The sequence below is a fragment of the Rhamphochromis sp. 'chilingali' genome (assembly GCF_963969265.1).
Source record: "Rhamphochromis sp. 'chilingali' genome assembly, chromosome: 14".
Lineage (NCBI taxonomy): Eukaryota > Metazoa > Chordata > Actinopteri > Cichliformes > Cichlidae > Rhamphochromis > Rhamphochromis sp. 'chilingali'.
In genome coordinates, this window is record NC_137941.1 from 21,280,963 (window position 1) to 21,301,184 (window position 20,222).

The 20,222-nt window shown below is 40.9% G+C and overlaps 2 protein-coding genes across 5 annotated transcripts; one reads left to right on the plus strand and one right to left on the minus strand.

Annotated features, from left to right (window-relative positions):
- Positions 1-62: 62 nt before the first annotated feature.
- slc9a2 (solute carrier family 9 member 2) lies at positions 63-12,028 on the plus strand. 2 transcript variants are annotated; one of them, XM_080903062.1, is made up of 13 exons: positions 63-465; positions 548-762; positions 847-1,095; positions 2,403-2,653; positions 2,760-2,977; positions 3,421-3,620; positions 5,874-5,963; positions 6,041-6,111; positions 6,811-6,978; positions 7,078-7,183; positions 8,922-9,038; positions 9,269-9,356; positions 11,011-12,028. In XM_080903062.1, the coding sequence occupies exons 1-13, from the start codon at positions 138-140 to the stop codon at positions 11,427-11,429; spliced, it is 2,520 nt and encodes an 839-aa protein (XP_080759188.1). In that variant the 5' UTR covers positions 63-137; the 3' UTR covers positions 11,430-12,028. The 2 variants fall into 2 exon arrangements, with proteins under 2 accessions (XP_080759188.1, XP_080759189.1); XM_080903063.1 differs by having other exon boundaries at positions 9,657-11,101.
- Positions 12,029-13,049: 1,021 nt separating this feature from the next.
- Positions 13,050-19,761, minus strand: mfsd9 (major facilitator superfamily domain containing 9). 3 transcript variants are annotated; one of them, XM_080903281.1, is made up of 6 exons: positions 19,607-19,761; positions 18,419-18,506; positions 16,951-16,994; positions 15,938-16,062; positions 14,481-14,707; positions 13,050-14,395 (listed from the first exon to the last, which is right to left on the minus strand). In XM_080903281.1, the coding sequence occupies exons 1-6, from the start codon at positions 19,691-19,693 to the stop codon at positions 13,521-13,523; spliced, it is 1,446 nt and encodes a 481-aa protein (XP_080759407.1). In that variant the 5' UTR covers positions 19,694-19,761; the 3' UTR covers positions 13,050-13,520. The 3 variants fall into 3 exon arrangements, with proteins under 3 accessions (XP_080759407.1, XP_080759408.1, XP_080759409.1); XM_080903282.1 differs by having other exon boundaries at positions 14,481-14,690; positions 15,938-16,067; XM_080903283.1 differs by having other exon boundaries at positions 15,938-16,067.
- Positions 19,762-20,222: the final 461 nt, after the last annotated feature.

Sequence of the window (20,222 nt, forward strand, 5' to 3'; positions counted from 1 at the left end):
GAGCAGGGCTCGTGGTCTCACCCAATGAGTATCGAAACTCGTGGACTCAGGTAGATCGCAGGTGTGTCGTAGTCCGGCACTGTGAAGAAGACTCGATCATCCGGGCCAACTTTTGTGAAGTTGGTTAGAGTTATTGAATGTTAACAGCGCTGATATTCACGCCAGTTTGGATTACTGTGAGACTATTATTTAATTTTTGCACTATGAATTTAGTTTTTATCAGACAAGCTGGGACTCTGCTGTTTATTTGCATGATTTTAATTCTTCTGCATGGCTCCAGAGGCGAAATACCTTCTAAACCAATTGCAGCCACGATTTTGCCATCGGTTAAGCCTAATGATGGAGTCCAGACTTATGCAGAGGACCAGAAAAATAATTTACCCGTGTTTACAATGAATTATCCAAGAATCCAGATTCCCTTTGAAATTACTCTTTGGGTGCTGCTGGCTTCTTTTGCAAAAATTGGTGAGTAACAGTCCCATATGTGCCAACAGGTGTGGTTTCTCATCTTGCTGCTCCCTGTGACCTTTTTTCCTCCTCTTTTCAGGTTTTCATGTGTACCACAAGATCACCATCTGGGTGCCTGAGTCGTGCCTTCTCATCAGCATCGGCCTGATAGTGGGCGCTATCATGCACTCTGTTCACGAGGAGCCCCCCGCTGTGCTCACCAGTAATGTCTTCTTCCTCTACATGCTGCCCCTAATTGTCCTGGAGTCAGGCTACTTCATGCCCACCAGGCCTTTCTTTGAGAACATTGGCACGGTTCGTTTCAAATCAGGCACTGTTTCTCTAACTCTGGTCAGCTTCCTGCTCAACTTTGACAGTTTTGTTGCTGTTTTCATGCAGGTGTTCTGGTTCGCCGTGGTGGGGACGCTGTGGAACAGCATTGGCATCGGCATCTCTCTGTTCGCCATATGCCAGATTCCGGCCTTTGGCGTGCAAGACATCAACCTCCAGGAGAACCTGCTTTTCTCTGCCATCATCTCGGCCGTGGACCCCGTGGCTGTGCTTAACGTGTTTGAGGACGTGTCTGTGAACGAGCAGCTCTACATCGTAGTGTTCGGAGAGTGCCTCTTCAATGATGCTGTCACTGTGGTGAGTGAGCGGACTGCTATTTGTTATTAAAACACTTGACTGTGAGCAAGGGGCAATTGCAAACTGTTCTTGTGTGTCAATTGTTTTGTTCCAGTGACAAATACACAGCCAGGTACCCAGCACGGCAGTGCAGTTTACTCTTCTGCATGTGCTCCACAAAGAGTATATATTTAGCATTTTACACTGATTTAAGAATATTTTTTGCTATTTCTCTCTATGTCACAGTCTCATACATGTAGTTTCCTGTGGAGACCATTTCAACCACCACCCACCATTTACAGACATGGTTAGGCATTTAATTTCATGACTATTACAATAAGCTCAGGTTTCATGAAATACTGGTCATATTTGTGTTTTCCCTTCTCTTCTCCGGGTTGCATGTACGAGGACAGAATGTGTGGGAGAGAACCGTCTGTGTGCTGGCAAGATTTCTAAACAGAAATTACCCAGGGAGGAAAAACTGAACTAAGGGAATGTTATACACATTAAACAAATGTGTCTATAAAGCACAATTCAGTCCGTTTGCTCAGATGCTGTCAAACCAGTTTCTGGTTGCAGTTACATTTGTTTGTGTGGGTTTGTCCACATGTAGTTTGTCCACAAACTCAGGGATTTAATAAACTCAGAGGAAAGACTCCCACAGCCATAAGAAGCAAACAAAACTTCATTTGCTGTTAATGTTTTCTCCCAAACAGAACAATAGTCTGACCTTGTTAATCTCAGAACTAATCTTTTACAGACAGGCCTCTTTGTTAGTGGTGGCTTTTCTATGTGCAAAGAATCTTTATTGTCTGTGTCTTGAACTGGATCTGATGGTCTAGCAGAACTTTTTCCACTTCATCTTGCATTTAAGTCGTTAATTATCTGCACACGATGATCCCTTTTTATCCAGTTTTGGTACACATCATGCATTTAAAGTTTAAAGTACTCAGTTTTGAGAAATGCAGTGAAATGGTGTGGCTAAATACGCCATCGGGTTCATGCGAGTCGATGTTAGTCATGTGTTTTCATGTAGCAAAAGCTTCATACTGCCCAGGCAGGAATGGTAGATTAAGGAGGAACAAAGCTGGTTACTTTACCTAATGCACCTTTTCCATGACTCAGTCAGTATGTTTGGTGAAAATCTGATTATCAAGTTGCAAACAATGCAGAGTAAATATTTCCAGTAAATCACTCTTATCTGGAAAGGCGTCATTAGAGGCCACAGCGCCTGACACCACACCTGACCTCTGACTAGCATATGTGGGATATGGTGCATAGGTGCAAAAAAGAAAGAAAGTGTGCATATTTATTTATTAATTTTTTAGGTGTTGTACAACATGTTCAGCTTTGTTGCGGAAATGCCGGTGGTGGAGCCGGTGGATGTGTTCATTGGAGTGGCGAGGTTCTTCATTGTGGGGCTCGGTGGGATGGCATTTGGCATCCTGTTTGGCTTTGTGGCAGCCTTCACCACAAGATTCACCTCCAAGGTCCGAGAAATCGAGCCACTCTTCGTATTCATGTACAGCTACCTGGCCTATCTGGTGGCAGAGCTGTTTGCCATCTCATCCATCATGGCGTGAGTAGGTTTTATAACATTTACAGAATTAAAGAAAGAAAGAAGAATAACAAAAAGTTTACCCAAATACTCCCCACAAACCCTCTGTGCCCATGTGCTTCTGCAGCATTATAACCTGTGCCCTCACCATGAAGTACTACGTCGAGGAAAACGTCTCGCAGCGTTCCTGCACGACCATCAGACACGTGATTAAGATGCTTGCCTCTATCTCGGAGACGCTCATCTTCTTCTTCTTAGGGGTCGTCACCATCACAACTGACCATGAGTGGAACTGGGGCTACATCCTCTTCACGCTGCTGTTTGCTTTTGTATGGAGAGGTCTGGGTAAGGAAATGACCGGCGTTATCTGTGTCGTGTTAAAGCTCAGGTTTTTGTTTGACTGCAGTTATCTAGTGGAGCAAAGGCTGAGAGCTACTGCTGCTACATGTGCAAAGAAATGCAAGGAAGACAGAAAGTGCTGCTAAGAAAATAAGCTGTGAATGTAAAACTGACAGGTAATCTTTTAATGTTGAATCTAGCCAACCAATATTGAGCCCAGTATGTCTTCTCAGTCTGTTTTGGTTTCCACCAAAAACCACCAAAACTTTGGTCAAAAACCGAGAGCTTAATGTTGTCAAAATGCTTGTTGAATCTGAAAGGAAATGTCCAGACTTCTCTGCAGATTTATCTCTACAAACAGAGTTTTTGGCAACATAATATAATATGCAGAACAGCTTTAAACTTGTTGATAATGAAACCTCTGATATTTTCTTGCCTCTCCCTCTCAGGTATCTTGGTGTTGACTCAGATCATTAACCCTTTCCGCACCATCCCATTCAACATGAAAGATCAGTTTGGTCTCGCATATGGAGGTCTGCGAGGTGCAGTTTCTTTCGCCCTTGCCTTCACACTTCCTGATACCATTGGCCGCAAGCAGCTCTTTGTCACTGCCACCATTGCAGTTATCCTCTTCACCGTCTTTCTTCAGGTAAGGGAACATCTGTGTAGGTATATTTTTAAGTCTGTATGCTCTGAATAACTTGAATGAAGGTGTTATTTCTTTTGTCCCCGCAGTGGAATGAGATAGAAAACGATTTTTTCTTTAAAATCACATTTAGGAGTGAGACAGAATCTTGGTGAGCTGTTTGGTGTCATTTATTTTTGTCCAGTTAAAAAACAAACAAACTGAGACCCGATTCAAAATTATATGTATTATATACACTGATAAACTCAAGCTTTTAATTTCTAATCATATACACTGTTATCCTTAGAGAAGAAATACAGAACATTTATTGTATGATATATAAAATGCATGTATGCATCTGAACTTTTACCTTCCAAAAAAGACATTTTACAAAGTTCAACCTCATGGCTGCTAAAATGAGGGGAAATTACTTTGGTTCTAAACTGTGTCTCTTATACTTGTAATCAAAAGTTTACACACAGTCATTATGAGCATGAATGCCATTATAATTTTGGGCATTTATTGATTTCTTTGAACTCTTCTTTTTCCAGGGTGGAATGATTGTACAGCATACATCTTTATTGACTTAAACAAATAAACAATAAAAAGGATTGGCTGCACAAGTACATACACCTTCACTAATATTTAAATGCCCATTACAAAGTTGTACGTCGACCACTTTTGGTAGCCATCAACAATTCTAGCTGGATATTTGATCACTCTTCTTGGCAGAGCTGGTAGAGATCATTTAAATTGTTGCACAGACCCGGCTTTTAAGTGTAGTCCACAAACTATCAATAGGGTTGAGGTCTGAGCTTTGAGGAGACTATTCCGGAAAGCCCGTTAGTCTCCTTTATCGATCCATCCAAAACCTGTTTTGATGTCTGTTTGACGTCAAAGGAGCTTGCAAAGAAAAGCGTCTGGACTTCTTTAAGTTACTTGAAGACGTTTCACCTCTCATCCGAGAAGCTTCTTCAGTTCTAAGGTCAAATGGTGGAGAGTCCCAGATATAAACCTAGTGGGAGTAACCCCCCACAGAGGGACAAAAGGACCCCCTGATGATCCTCTAATCGCCTGAGCCAAGGTGTGAAACTGGGTGTGGGTCCCAATCAGCCAGGGTTTCGGGTGAGTTCATTGTGAAACCTGGCCCCACCTTATCATGCGAATTCCTGAGGTCAGATGGCCCAGGATGTGAGTGGGCGTTAAGGCGTCTGGGGAGGGATCTCAAAACTGGATTATAGATGGCAGAGAGTTGGTGTCGTAAACCACCACCTCTGTTCAAAGATGGTCGCTCACAGTGGACATAGATGGCTTCTTTCAGAGGTGAAATTGAGAGGTGAAACGTCTTCAAGTAACTTAAAGAAGTCCAGATGCTTTTCTTTGCAAGCTCCTTTGACTACGATGACCTGGATGACTGAGAACCTTCATAGACATGTTTGTTTGGCATCATTTTCCTGTTATGAAACCCAGTTGTGTCCAAGTTTCAACCATCTGTTGATTTGAGCTGAGGTTGAAGAATTTGGAGGTAGTCCTCCTTTCTTAGTCCAGCCACTTTGTGCAGTGAACCGGAACCACTGGCAGTGAAACAGCCCCAGAGCATGATGCTACCACCACCATGCTTGACAGCTAGTACAGTGTTCCTATGTTTGGAAGCCAGTGCTTTACTTGTCCAAACATGCCTCTTGTCACTGTGGCCAAACACTTGTCCAGGAGCCATTTGGCCTTCTGGAGGGATTTTTAACTATCAGTCAAACTTGAAGGTGTTGATTTTGGAGTAGGGGCTTTTTTTTTATCGGTCAGCACCCTCTCATTGTGTCTCAACGCAAAACTTCCTTCACTGTAGAGAGTGAAGCAGCCATTTTTTTACAGCCATTTTCATTTCGTGGCAAGCTTGAGCCTCAGTGGTTGTTCCTGAACATCCTAAATAATTTCATCTCATCTGAGGATGACAGTTTGGGTCTTCTTCCAGACCTCGTCGAAGCTGTGACACATGTGAATAACTTGACTTAACTTTAATCTGCTGCTTTTTAGAAATGAGAGACGTTTCTAACTTGTAGCTGTAGCTACAACTACAAGTTGTAGTTAATAACTAATTTCTTGTTTTTCAAAGGGTGTGTATCCATGTATGGGTAACCCTGGAAAAAGAAATTATTAAAATCCCCAAATTACCATAACATTCATGTCTATGATGAGTATATGAACTTCTGGCCACAACTGTATCTACAACTCTAGTGTTCGAAGTAATTTGTGTTTTTCTTTTTTCCCTCTTCCCCACAGGGCATCAGTATCCGACCTCTGATTGAGTTCATCAACGTCCGAAGAACAAACCGCAACCTTGAAACCATTAATGCAGAGATTCACTGCAGGGTAAGTCACAGACTGCATGCATGTATCGGACAGTACATTTCTGCGCACGGTGCTGACAGATCGCGCTTTGCTCGCAGCTCATGGAGCATACAATGGCAGGCATAGAGGATCTCTGTGGGCAGTGGAGCCGCTTCTACTGGAAGGACAAGTAAGATTTTTTTGGTGTCGCGGTTTAATCTTTTGTCAGTAAATTAGCAGATATTGCTCATCAGATCTAATGAGTAGTGAATAATACTGTATGATTCACAGTAACAACAATAAAACAAACCCTCACAAACCCTCCTCATTCCTGCTTCTTGTTACCACTGTTCTTTTATGCCACAAACACTGTATGCGAAAGTTTGAGTCCATCTGATTTGCAAAAATTCTATATGTCAACTTGTTTTTACTATTGACTATTTACTATTACTATGCTTTCATGCATACTTAGCAACTGATCAGCAAAAAAGGGCTTTCTGAAGGTTATTCATATTAATACTTTATCTACAGTCTTTCAGGCAGTTCAGCAGGATGCTGATGTCAAACTTAGAATACATAATTAGGCATAATTATCTGCAACTGGCTGAAAATACAGTAACTCAAATGTGTTGATGGGATGCTGGGAAAGTCCAGTAGCACCACATATACAGATAAAACATACCTCATAATTCACAAAAGATTCTTTACATTACATGCCTACACAAATTTAGCGGTTTTGACAGTTTGACTGATATGCAAATTTCAAAGCTGAATGTTTTAAATAATAAAGCCGGTAATGCCTTATTTTTCTTGTTGTCCACAACTTGCATGAAAACACCAAAAACTATATAAAAACCGTCCGTGAAATTCTTCTTTCTCTCAATGTCAGGTTTATGAAGTTTAACAACAGAATCCTGCGTAAGATCCTCATCCGAGACAGCAGAGCAGAGTCCAGTATTGTGGCGCTCTATAAAAAGCTAGAGCTGCAGAATGCCATGGAAATCCTGGACACGGCGTCCGGAGACATCAGCGCTGCTCCTTCCATCGTCTCCCTCTCGTACGTATGACTTTTGCACTGATCACATCACTCTCCCTTCTACCTGTCAAGACCAAATGTAGAGCTACTAATGATTGCTTATTATTTTCTAAAATCAAGCGAGGAAAAGAAAAGCTCTTCTAAACTCCAGAAAAAGTTCCTGGCTGCTGACCTGAGGAACATCCACGACATCCTGTCCAAGAACATGTACAAGATAAGGGAGCGGGTAAGATGAAGAAAGGATCTTTGCTGTATGCTCTTTTTTTGGTTTCTGTTTAGTTTGTCTGTCACTGTGTCAGAAAGTAGCTGCGAATTTTTAATCAAATACTGCACTTAAATAGTTGATTTATGCTTGTGGTAGTTCTTCCACTTTCTTTTCACTTTGGAGCAAATGTTGTGCTTAATCTTTGCAACATTTTATTGAAATGACACTAAAGGCCTATACAATAAAAAAACTATACCTATAGTTAAACAATAAACTCATTAAAACAGCAAACTAGTTGGAAGCACCTGTCATATTTGACATGTTTGAGTGCTGAGCAGAAGGAGGTGAAGAACAGAAGAAGCTGTTTAAATTCCAGACAGGTTAATATAATATATAATGTATAAAAAGCTTCCTTTTTACAATAAAGCAATTTTTGTATCTTTGATTCATTTAATTACTTAATCTGAATTATTACATTTTGCTGATATACTTTTTGCAGTTTGAAATGTTAAGATCTGTACATGTCATTCATTTTTACATCAACGTTTCTTTAGTCTGAAGTTGGTGACGGATCTCTTCAGTAACGATGGAGCAATTTCCAGCTACACTGACATGAATAATACACAAAAACTATCACTACCATAGTTTGATGTTAGCGGGTTTTTTTTGTTTGTTTTTTTTAATATCAATGGTTATTTGTAGAAAATGTAATTTAATGTATAAGTTTGCCATTTGCGTTTTAAGCGTTGTCATTGTCAACTTTTGCCAGATGACGGCACATCTCAGAAGTGTGAAACTCGAACCTTTGTTTGTTTTGCATACATGGTAACGTAGTTCAGCATCAGCTTTGCACATGCTCAACTGCTTAAAAACGATTAAAATCCCCGATAAAGATGACTAAAATAAAGCCACGTGCAGCTGCACCTCTTTGCATTTTACTTGAAAAACATGAAGTTTGAAAAATGTCCGTTAATTTGACACAAACAAGAAAAGCACCCCTCGATGTTGTTCTGTTTCTCATACCGACGATCCCACCAAGTGAAACTCGGTGCTGTTTTGCATAGCCACAGGCAGTGGCCAGCAGTACTTTTCCATTAGTGGCATGACATCGCCCTTTTAACAGACTCTTTGATGCTTTGATGGAGTTTCTTCTGTGGTTTCACAGTTTATCACATAGCTTTATCAATAGCTCCTTGTTTCAAGTCTTTTTTTCACATATTTGTGATTCTTTCACACTAAACTGACGTCACCGTGTCACTATTAATTTATTTTTAAAATGCATTATATTTGATAAAAATGCTAACTGTAAACCGTGTTGGCTTCTGGTGACATCATACAGGCCCATAATATTGTCATGCGACCTCTTTATAAAACACAGTGGTGACCTTTGGAGGGTTTTAAAGGCAGCTGTGTTTGTTTTTGGTTTAACTAATGGCTGCAGGTCAGAACCAGGGGTGGGTTTACTGCATGGAACAGGTTAAGGTAGCAGTCCACATACAGACACCTACCCCTGCCTCAAACAGGTGTTTCCAGTTTTGGTGGCGTAACCTGAGCTTTAAACAATGCAGTCCCCACTAAGAGCGTCTGAACCGTCCATTCGTGGGAACCTCTGTTGTCCCAAGTCCCTGGCATTGACAGTGGTCATGGATTTTGTTTATGGAGTTTTTAAGTCTATGTCTTCACTGTGTGTTTTCCGTGTGTGGTTCTCTGACTTTCTGTTATTTGTAATTAGATAATTAATTTATGTATTTGGACTTAGACGGTGGCATACAGAGGAAAACATGCTCTGCCCAATGACAGCCAGACCAGAGAGATACTGATCAGGCGCCATGCCACCATTCGACGAAGCCTCCGACCTCGTAGTTGTCAGTCATCGGTAAGCTACCTTGCCCAATTTATTTGTATTATTTTAATTAATTATTTATTTTGTTGGGAGCGTGGGTTGGGATTTTCGGTACATCCCCGGGGTCTTAATTAGAAGTACTTTGGGCAAATAACAGTCACAAATGTTCTTTTTGAGCTGATTATCTCACACATGAAATTCAAACACTAGATTAAATGTTCTCACCACTTTTCATCAAGTTTTTTCCCCATTGTTATTCTTAGAACGTGCCCAGGACACACAAGTATTTCTCGCTTCCTGCTGGAAAGAGTCTGGAGTCAAGATTTGATGCTGCGAGGTGGCACTACACAGGTAAACTGAGATTATCTTTGAAATCCCTTAACACAACCTTACCCTTCATATAAATGAGAATAAATGATGAAAACGTCACTTCCTTACAAAGTTTGGAATTTTTCAACCTGATTCGAGCCTTAATTCATCAGAACTGAAATGAATTGTCTTTTCTCAGCAGTGTGCACAGAACAAATGAAGTGCTTTGTCGATAATTCATCTGAATCTTAGGAGCGGGACTCCCTTTACAATTCTGTCTGTATATGAAACCCCTGCACTACAAGCTGTTTTCATTTTCTTGTCCCACTCTTCCTTTTTCAGTTCATCTCACTCTCATTACTACAGAGAGATCTGTCTGGCCCGGAAGCTGCCGCCAGTCCCCCTCCGAGACCTCCCCAAAACCGCTGCCTCGATTCTTGCTTACGCTATCTGCCATTATCTACTAGAAATGGAGTCAAATATAAATGAGGATGTGGTCCAAGCTAGTAAATGATCTCCCTGGTATCAGAAAACCACCCCCAAAACTATTAATAAGACTTTGTCAGTCTCATTAATGTCACAGTATGTGTCTCCTGAAAAAACAGAAACCCCCTCCCCAAAACAGAGCGATGTGCACATATAAGAATGAACCAAAAGGGAGAGCTTGTAGATATCAATCTACATTCAAGACAGCAGCTTGACAACTAGATTTTTATCACAGAAGCGTAACGTTCGTGGTTCAACAGCAGCTTTAAGAGGCTGTTCTTCAAAATGTCGAGTTTTTACCAGCAGGTTATGGCATGAAATTGAAAACAGGTTCAGGTTAGTTTGTTCTTGTGGTTAGATTTGTTCTGCAGCAAGCCATCCATCCTACCATGTACACTCTCAGTGCAAACACAACAGACAACAAATAAGCATAGTACAAAATACTGGAAACAACAACTAATAATAAGCATTGTGTAACCCACACAGTAACAAAGCTATAATTTGTCCATTCGACCAATGGCAGCTAGAACAAAGCACTTGTAATGCTCATTTGAATGATTTGTACCACTTTGTTGGTTTCTTGAGTGGCTGGTTTGTGTATTGCTAGAATTTGTAGGATGGCATCATTTCACCTTCCTTTCATAAAGGTAGGTTCAGTGGATCCTTTGCTAAAGGAAACGATTGAAAAGCACTGAAGCCTTTTTCCTTATGTTAGGGTTCAATTCAAGCAGCAAGGCTTTTTGAGGACTTATCTGTGATCCTAAATTGACTGTAGGAATAGATGTGAGTGTGTGTGGCTGTTTATCCTCATGGGTTAGCTCTATGATGGTCGCAGAATTGGGCTTCAACCAGATGAATGAAAATGGATGAATAATTTACCCACATTATTCGTGGACAACAAAACTTGAACAGTTTTGCCTTCCTCATGAAGCGTATAAACCGGCACTTGTCCAACACCACTATGAGGTCAACATTTATGATGTGAGTGCAAACGCATTGCCATGAAATGTTTAGCTCCACGATCAGGTCAGCATCTGATTTGTGAATCAGCACAGGTAAGGTTTAGGACATTGACTTTACCTGTACTTTGTGATTGAGTCTACTTGACAAGTTGTTGGTATAGTAGTTAAACATAACCATGTTGTCATAGTGAGCGTGTTAGTATGAGTGTACTTTACCATTTTATTTTTTGTTTTCAATCTCATCCCAGATGATCATGAGACCCTATCAGAAGTTGCCTACCCATCTCAACGCTCCCGGTTTGGCAAGCCCGCACGCTCCTCCTCCTCCAAAGCCATGATACCTCTGCACAGGCTGGGCACTCTGGAAGAAGTGCCATCTACTGATGTTCTGAATGAAGAGAGCAGCAGTACGGGGGAGGGTGTGTTCAGGACAAACTCCTCCTACAGTGATTCCCGCGTGCCTCGTCCTCGCCGCTTAAATTCCTCATTTGATGATAACAACAGTTCAGTGGACGACTTAAGAAATGTTCACGAAGAAGACGGCGTAGAGCAGGTGGGGCAGCGTCAGCCTTCGTCTCCAGCGCCAGGCTGGGAGGCTGAGTCCAGAGAGACCACGGCTCGAAACCCTCTGCTCAGGCGGCCTCAGTGGAACCCCAAGAAGAAATAAAAGTGGTGCAGCTGGACTGTCTCCACCTAATCAAGCAGCTGGAAGTTTCTGCTTATGACTGTAAGCTCAAATAACTTTAAAGACATTTAGAATAACATTGAAGGTGTCTTCATTACTCATTAGAGGTAAAACGGTCTTCAAAATGAGCCAAAATGGACTAACGCTTCAGTGTCACACTCCTCAGAAGCACAGTGAACTGTAGCAACTGTACTGTAAATAAACTGTGAGACTTTTTACACATGTACTTATTTTAACTAGTCTTAGAAAATAATTTTAAATGTCTTTTTTTCTTCATGTAGGAGTTTTTAAATGTGGAAGGTGAGGTTAATTAAACTATGTTATTATACATTTGCCCTTTGTGTAAATAGGATAGTTTTTTGTATTTTATTGTCTGTCTTGTGTGATAGTTACATGACTGAAGATGTACATTTTGTGTGTATATAAATGTTTTTTAGTCAAACAAGCTGTTGCTGCGCAGTACAAAGTACTTTTTGAATGCCTGACAATGATAGTCCCTCTGGCCCAGCTGCTTTCCTTTATTCTGTAATAAATTTTCTTTGTTGAAAGTTCTTATAAGTTTTAAGGTTTGTGACACTGAATAAAATGATGTCAGATATTAAAAGTGAATGTTTTTAATATGGTTAAAAAATACAATTCAGGAGACAGACACAAAAGTACAAACTGTTTATTTGCTGTAGCAGTTTTTTGGGCCTTAGTGTGGCAGGTCTAGAGATAAATGAGATAAATGTATAAGAGAGCGTTTCCGATTGTTCCAGAGAGGTGCACTATGAAGGAAGTTCAACACAGCCAGGCTTTCTCTGAGTTAGCTGGCTTGACAAAACCTATGATGGCGGTTATTAACTTTGTCTGCCAAGTCGGACTTTCTGCTTCAGGCTCCGTGTGCAGTTACATAAAAAGGGGTGTTTCACATGTCACATGACACTCATCCCGCACAACAGGATCCCTGTGAGCGCCACCTACTCCAACCAGAAACGACATCAGATGATGACTGACTAGTGATGAACAATCTATAAACAATACCAACATGTAAAAGTGAAAGACAAGACAGGAAATGAATGCTGCAGAAAATCTGCTTATTTAGTGCAGAGAGTGGTAGAGTACACATTTTAATTCAAGTTAATTCTTTTAATATTGAGTGCACTGTCATTTCTAAAGTGATGGCTGCACGTTAGAACTGTGAAACTTTTCAGTTTATTGCTTGAACAGGTAACCTTGTTCTGTGTGCGTGAGAGAGTAAAAGAGGCTAAATAGATTAAAACCAAGTATAAAAAGGTTGACATTTTCTGCATCATGAATGCATGCACAGTGACATCGAGTTATGTGTTTCATCTCACTTCATATTACACCTCTCTGGCTCTGGTGATGCAAGTAAACCGGTGTTGAAAATAATGTTATAAAACTTAAAAATAGTGAATAACAAATATGCATTTAAGCCTCTAATTAGGTAAATTAACAAATCTCTATTCTTTATGATCAGTCAAAGAGGAACATTAGATCAGATACTGCTATAACGACCATTTCGGATACTTTGCATTAGAATAAAAAACAAAAAAACCCATTGAGGTAAAATGTGTAAAAATCAAACTCATACCAAAAATGTAATAGCCTGCCTTTGACAGTCATCTTTTTAATTTTTATTTAATGAATTAAGTATTATTTCAATTAAATCACCCTCCTCTTCGGGCATGTAGTGCAGACCTGCTTTCATCAACTCCAGCTAAATTGCAGTGGTTACAAAACTTCATTAAAAACAAAGTCATAAAAATACAGTCATAATCCAGTAGTTTGTGCCCAAAGGTTGCTGTCAAACGTCAGCATTTTGCAGCAGTGTCTTCATTCCTACAGTGCACGTGACTTTTGATTCACCTGTCCCCGAGACGAAGACTTCAGTGCTGGTGTGATTGAAACGTCACAATATTTCCACCCTGTGATGTCATCGCACCAACAGAAGGGCTATCCTGTTTAAGAATAACACGTTCGAGTTGGCTTCACCGTTCCCTCGAGGAGTCTGCTGTTCATTGTCCCAGCTGGTCTCCTGCAATTAAGAGCACTTCTTTGTGATTTCAAAATTCATTTAGAGTTTCTGAGTTTGGCTGTTTTTGTCATCTCCCTCGCGTCCCATTTGGGAATTCTGATGAGTAGTAAAGCCACAGCTGCGAGGGCCAGCACCACTCCTAGACTTGGGGGGCCGCAAGGGCTGAACTCTTGCGCCAAACCAGACAGGAGAGGAGCCAGGATTCGACCCACAGCTGTAACTGACTGCCCGGCTCCAATCAGAGTCCCGCTGGCCTGGACCCCGCCCCTCTGCAGCTCCAAATCTGTGATACATGTCCGTCCGATAGTGGTAGAAATGGCAAAGAAGGTGGAGGTGAGCAGCACTTGCCAAACATTCGGCGCAGCAGCATAGAGGAAAATAAGCGTACAGGTGAGCACCGTCGAATGGAGCAGTAAAGCGGGCATGTTGTTCTTATACAGCTGCGTGACTGGCCCCACCAGGAACCCAGCCAGGGCCCCTAGAGTGCTGCTGTAGCTGATCAGGTAACCGGTCATTTTTGGTTTGAGTGAAAAGCGCTCCTCCATGGCCAGAGAAAAGTTACTGTAGTAGAGCATGATAGCTATGGCCATCAGAAGACGCACAAGGAAGAGGTCCCACATGTCAGATGAGGCCACTATGTGGATCCTGGAGCCTACTGAGGACAGCTGTTTCCAGACTGGCTGAAGAAAAGACACATCCCTCCACCTGAAACCACCTTGATGCTTTCCAGGAGATGTAGACTCTTGCTGCGTCTCTGCTGTCAGCAATGGGTGGTGGCTATTTGTATGAGAACCATTCTGTACAGATTTACTAAAGTGGTTTTCGTGATACCCTGCACTCGTGTCGTTTCTGCAGACAGTGTCATTACGGTCAGCCAGAGTCTCACTCTGTGGTATCATCCATACGAGGCCTGCAATGACAGACACGCTGTATTGACATACATTTTAATTTTTACCTTCATGAACTCAGTTTATTAATCTCATTTTCCAACTCACCAGCATTAATAATGAAGATGGCTGCACAAGTAAAAGAGGATGTATAAAAGCCTCCTTCACGCTCAGTTAGGTAGCCACCCACCACAGGGCCCAGGATGAAGCCCACGCTGGAGGCGGCATTGAAATGTCCCATCACTAGAGGGCGCTCTGAAGCAGACACCAGGTCAGACAGCAGAGCTCTGCAGATGGAGAGTGAGTGCTTGAACAACCCTGAAACAGAAGACACACTGAGAAGAGGCAGCAAAATAACAGTCTACTTAAAAGGCTCTCAAGCCACACAACTGTTAATATTTAATCTAAGATTAATTTATTAATCGGATTATATCTAATATAGGTAAGTGGACGTGATAAAATGTGCTGAAACCAAGGTGCAGAGAGCCCTGCCGTTTTCTAATGAAACTAAGCAAACAAAAAAAGCTGCTAAGCATTTATATTTCTGAGTATATGGTAGGTTTGAGTTCATAACATGAAGCTTTAAAGCTTGGTCAGTGGAAGGATGCTGATAAATATCCTTCAATGCAGGACACTGGAGATTATATGAAGAAAAAAGCAAAACAAAACCTCAGGCATGTTATGTAGAGCTGTGAAAAAGTACTTCACCCCTTCCTGCCTCCTGCATATTTGTCACACTTACATGTTTCAGATCATCAAACACTAGAGGTGGGAATCACCATACATCCCACGATACGATATTATCACAATACTTAACGCACGATACGATATTATTGCAATTTTTTTTTATATTTTGCGATATTCAGATTCTGTACATAAAGGTAAACTTTATCAATATTCATTTTATCTAATATCAAAGTCTCGCACTCAGTCTTTCTCTCATTTCAGTCAGTTTTATTGTTGACAAACTGAACGGTTTGTATTACAGTCTAGTCCAACTTAACTGAATGCAACCATCTGGTACAATTATAGCTATTCTGAACTATGCAATTTATGAAAACTATGCAGCCCCTTCAGCAACTGAAGAATTTGAAAGTAAAATAAAACAAAATATAATTTTACATTAAATAAAAAAGTTTTAAACTTAATTAAAATAAAACATGTCTTAAATTAAAATAAGTAAACTGACATGTTTATTGCTGCCAAAAAAAAGTTAAACACATTTGGACAGTGAAGGAATGTCAGGATTCTTGCTCAGAAAAAGGATCAACATGCTCTGAAGTCAGAGCACAAAAACCTTTTTTGTAACAAAATATCGATTTCTGCTGTCCCTGTATCGATACGTTATTAGCAAACAAAATATCACGATACTACACAGTATCGATTTTTCCCCCACCCCTATCAAACACAGTTTAATATTAGACAAAGATAACCCCAGTAAATGTGAAATGCAGTTTTTATTCATTGAGGGAAAAAAGGTATGAGATAAATCCTTTTCTAAGGTATGGATATGTGACTTAGCTGATAAACACCAGTGATGCGCCCCTTTGAGGTTTCTGACTTACCCACAGGTATCCGTGCAAGTACAAACAAAGCGATGCTGGTGGACATCCCCAGCAGGCCGTAGCCTAGAGCGCTGAGCTGCAGGCAGGTCAGCAGAGAGTACCTCCGACCCACCACGTCGCTCCAGCTGCCCTGCCAATCACACAGAGGAAATGAAACACAACCACAGAAAAAATGTAAACGTTTATAATTCCCGAACTCATTTTCAGCGGTGAGATGACGGATATTTCCACAGCCCTGCCAAACATCTGAAAAGAGGGAGTTGATGCTAAATTGCTCGAAGATTCATGACAAATACTGAAAAACCGAAACAAACAGAAAGCAGACAAAAATATACCAAATTAAATTCTGTTTCTGATCTGTGAATGTTAGTCTGAAAGATCAGCTGACTCGAGAAATATCCTAAAACGCTGCATTTCCTCCATCGAGGCTGTCACACAAGTCTTTATTAGATTCTCTCTCTCTCTCACACACGCATACAAGCATCTGATGAAATAACACAATTAGGGCCAGTTGAGATGGGTGGGATTATCATAGAGACCCAGCTGTTCACATATCCCTACATTTATCAGGAATCAGCCGGTCTGAATACAGGAACTAACAGATGACTCCTTATCTGTTTAATTTGTCCCATGACCCCTGAGAATTTAAACCAATTTCAAGACCTTTGGATGGGCAGGAAAGTTGCGTGTCCAACTTCAGATACGACGCTTATTGTGTGGCATTTGAATGTGGTTCTGATTTGATTTTTCATCATGGCACCCAAAGGACTGCACAGATAAAACAAAGTCTCTCCCCCAGTATTCAATTAGCAGTGGAGAAAAAGGGTAAAAATCTATTTCTGTGTGTATATAAATTTGTACAACTGGGGCTAAGTAGGAGTGTCTTGTGTGTATGAAGGGATGGAGACTGGGTGCATTGTGTGACCTAAAACAGACAGTGTTTATTGTTTTCATGAAATTCCAGGGATGACAAAGAATGTCTCGACCAAAATGGTTGCAGAGTTAGTACTTACAACTATAGTGCTCGAGAAAAGCTGCAAGATCCCATACGTAGATCCTGCAACAGAAGATTTGCTCAAGTTTACATTTTAAATATAAAAAACACAGAGCAGACATCGCACGCGCTGAGATCCAGTGAGTCTAATGCCACTTTTTGCAGATACTAGACATAACTTCTTTTTTAAAAAACATAAGCAGACAGTGACACATGGGGAAATTTAGAAATATTGTGTCAGAGTTTTCCCCAGCATAGCGACTCTGAATCCAGTGATATCTGCAGCATAAATGGCACAGCGACATCACAGCTGTGCAGAGGAAGGCCCAGAGTCAGGGTAAGTCTTTACAGTAAATCACTCTGTATATACACTACTGCACTGGCAACTTTATTAGGTATGTCTACTTACTAGCAAATATGTAATCAGCCAAACTCATGGCAGCAACTCAAAGGCATGTAGACATGGTCAAGATGACCTGCTGAAGTTCAAACTGAGCACCAGAAAAGGTGATTTAAGTGACTTAGAATGTGGCAACTGTCTTGAGGGTTTACAGAGGATGGGCCGAAAAAGAAAATATCCAGTGAGCGGAAGTTCTTTGGGTGAAAATGTCTTTACACCCTGTCTGTCTGTCAGAGGAGAATAGCCAGACTGGTTCAACCTGATACTAAATAACCACTTGTTATAACCAAGTTATGCTGAAGAGCATTTCTGAAAGTATAAGACTTTAAGCGAACTTGAAGCAGATAGGCTACAGCAGCAGAAGATCACACTAGGTACCACTGCTGTCAGCTAAGAATAGAAAACCAGGGTAACATTTTGCACAGGTTCCTCAAAATTGGACAACAGTTCAGGTGGTGGTGGATAACACACCACGTCATGAAGTTCAAATCATCTAAAACTGGTTTCTTAAACATAGCAATGAGTTCAGTGCTCTCAAATGACCTCCACAGTCACCAGATCTGAATCCAATAGAGCACCTTTGTGGTGGAACGGGACATTCACAGCACAGATGTGCAGATTTTGGTGTATTGTGCCAAGACAGACCAAAATCTCTGAGGAATGTTTTCAGCTGCTGTTGAATCTGTGTCACGAAGAATTAAAGCACTTCTGAAGGGTAGTAGAAAAGTGCACCTAATAAGGGGCCTGATGACTATGGCTATTATTATTCGGCTCATCTTTCAACAACACAAGGTCCTGACATACTGCTAAAAAACTATTATTCAATTGATGTATAACAATAAAAATAATCACAGAACATGGCACTGGGACATTCCCATATTATATTGTGCATACAGTGTGCTGAAGTGAGGATTAAACAATATATTATTGAGAGTGTTTGTTTGATTGTTTTGTCACTTGTAGTCTCCACAGCCTTCCAGTCTGCTGTAGATTTATTCACTTTTGTGTCACTGTAAGGTTGGTGCTTGCAGTACACCAGCTGCATAATTTAAACAAATGTATGTTATGTATTGCGGAAACAACATACCTACAATACCGGCCACAGTGGGACTTGCTCCAAGAGCCTTCACGTGATGGCTCAGCAGTGGGATGATCATGCTCACCCCAAACAAGTCCTGTAAAGAAATATGGAGGAACAAAGGTGGAGTGAGGCCGACAGGAACATGCAAATCAAACATGGTGTCCAGCATACAGCAGTCTGTGGCCGGATTCAGCAGCCACATAGAGTTGTTGCTCATCCTGTTTTTCCTGCACCGCTGAGATCAGAGCAGCTCTCCGAGCCAAAATCTTGATTGAAGTCACACAGCAGCTCATACAGTGTTCCTGACCCAGTCCATTACAGAAATTACTTAACCTTCAGTAGCTTTACTGTGCCAGTGCTGCACAGTGCCAAATAAATCTGAGCTGACTGGATCCCTCTAGTCATCTCTAATTGGATGCTTGTTTAGCCAGGTATGACAAAGTTATTTCTCTAAGGCACGACTACAGGCGAGCTCTTAAAATAACACCTTTAGAATGATCTAGACTTGTAGATCAACTTTGCATTACAGTACTGACAGCGATGCTTTGAAGAGGTAACGCCAAAAACATTAGGAAATACCTTCATCTTAATTTCTTTTAGTAGCCAAGCATTACAATGGTTATTATAAAAGGTCTTGTAGATACATGACAGCTGTCTCCAGCAAGGATTTCCAAGAGCACCACAGTCGTGCTGAGTCTAATGCTCTATAAACAGACTTTGGACCGACACTGTGCTTAATACATTCACATCCAGTCAAAGCAACTGAGTGCAGAAGCTCTAGAGTTTCCTTTCTTTGGGCTTCAAAAATTATAAACGTGGTGCAGAAGTTAATTTTTCAGTACGGGACAATTATGACGCGTAATAAGGGCTATTGTGAGAGTTTGATTCAGGTTAAAGAGCTCAGGTTTATTATTTGCATGTTGGAAAACTCATTTTAGCTTGCAACTTCCTTGAACTTTTCCCCCTTTATTATTTGTATAAATAATAAATGTCTTAATGTATTCTATTTTTTTGCTAAAATAACAAAAAACAACAAGTAGACATTATACAGAGTTTTAAATATGAAAAGGAAGGGATTAAAAAGCCCCAGCATGTTTTACACCATCATACCTGAGTTACGAAAGCATGACTAGGAAACAGCACACCTAAAAAAACACCGAACTGAGTGGGGTCATCTCTCAGTGAGGCACTCACCATGAAGCCCACCACATAGATACATTTTATAATCCTCTTCCGTCTTCTGTCTTTCAGTAATAAAGTGCTACATTTCTGGTTGATCATCCTCCCGCTTTGACAGCACGGCTACAGCCAAGGCGGAAGCGCTCATCCGCTCTAACTATCCAAACAGAAGCGGTGGTCTCATAAGGACGGGGTGATCGCAAGCTTCCGGGTTTTATCTGCGTGAGAAAACGTGTCCGATGTGTAAGCTGGTTGTCTGTAAATAAGACTATCGAGTTTTCGACCTACGATAAACTTGACTTTTTAAGTCTGGGTTCATTTAAGAGTTGCTGAACCGACGCGTTGGCTGGTCTGAAACACCTATAGATGGTATAACCCACTGACGTCACAAAATATGAGCTTTCCCCGTCATTTTCCCCAATAATTTGTGGAAAATCATAAAGCGTTTTTATTTATACCTGTTTAGAAAAAAGGTTTAGCCTTTATCTTAAATTATTTTAATTTGTTTTGCATTTGTTATGTTATATATTTGTTATAGCTACTAAAAAACGGCAGATATTTTCAGCACTGTAGATTGTAGTCTAACCCACCTAATGTTGTTACTTAACTCACAGCAACACTGCGTCTCGTA

Bases quoted from the DNA above. Each gene is read 5' to 3' on its own strand.
- slc9a2 (XM_080903062.1), top strand. From the start codon at position 138: ATGTTAACAGCGCTGATATTCACGCCAGTTTGGATTACTGTGAGACTA. The intron at 6,112-6,810 runs GTAAGATTTTTT...TCTCAATGTCAG, and splicing joins CGCTTCTACTGGAAGGACAA to GTTTATGAAGTTTAACAACA. The intron at 9,039-9,268 runs GTAAGCTACCTT...TGTTATTCTTAG, and splicing joins CTCGTAGTTGTCAGTCATCG to AACGTGCCCAGGACACACAA.
- mfsd9 (XM_080903281.1), bottom strand. From the start codon at position 19,693: ATGATCAACCAGAAATGTAGCACTTTATTACTGAAAGACAGAAGACGG. The intron at 18,507-19,606 runs GTGAGTGCCTCA...ATTTCTTTACAG, and splicing joins TCTATGTGGTGGGCTTCATG to GACTTGTTTGGGGTGAGCAT. The intron at 16,995-18,418 runs GTATGTTGTTTC...CTTCTGTTGCAG, and splicing joins CACTGTGGCCGGTATTGTAG to GATCTACGTATGGGATCTTG.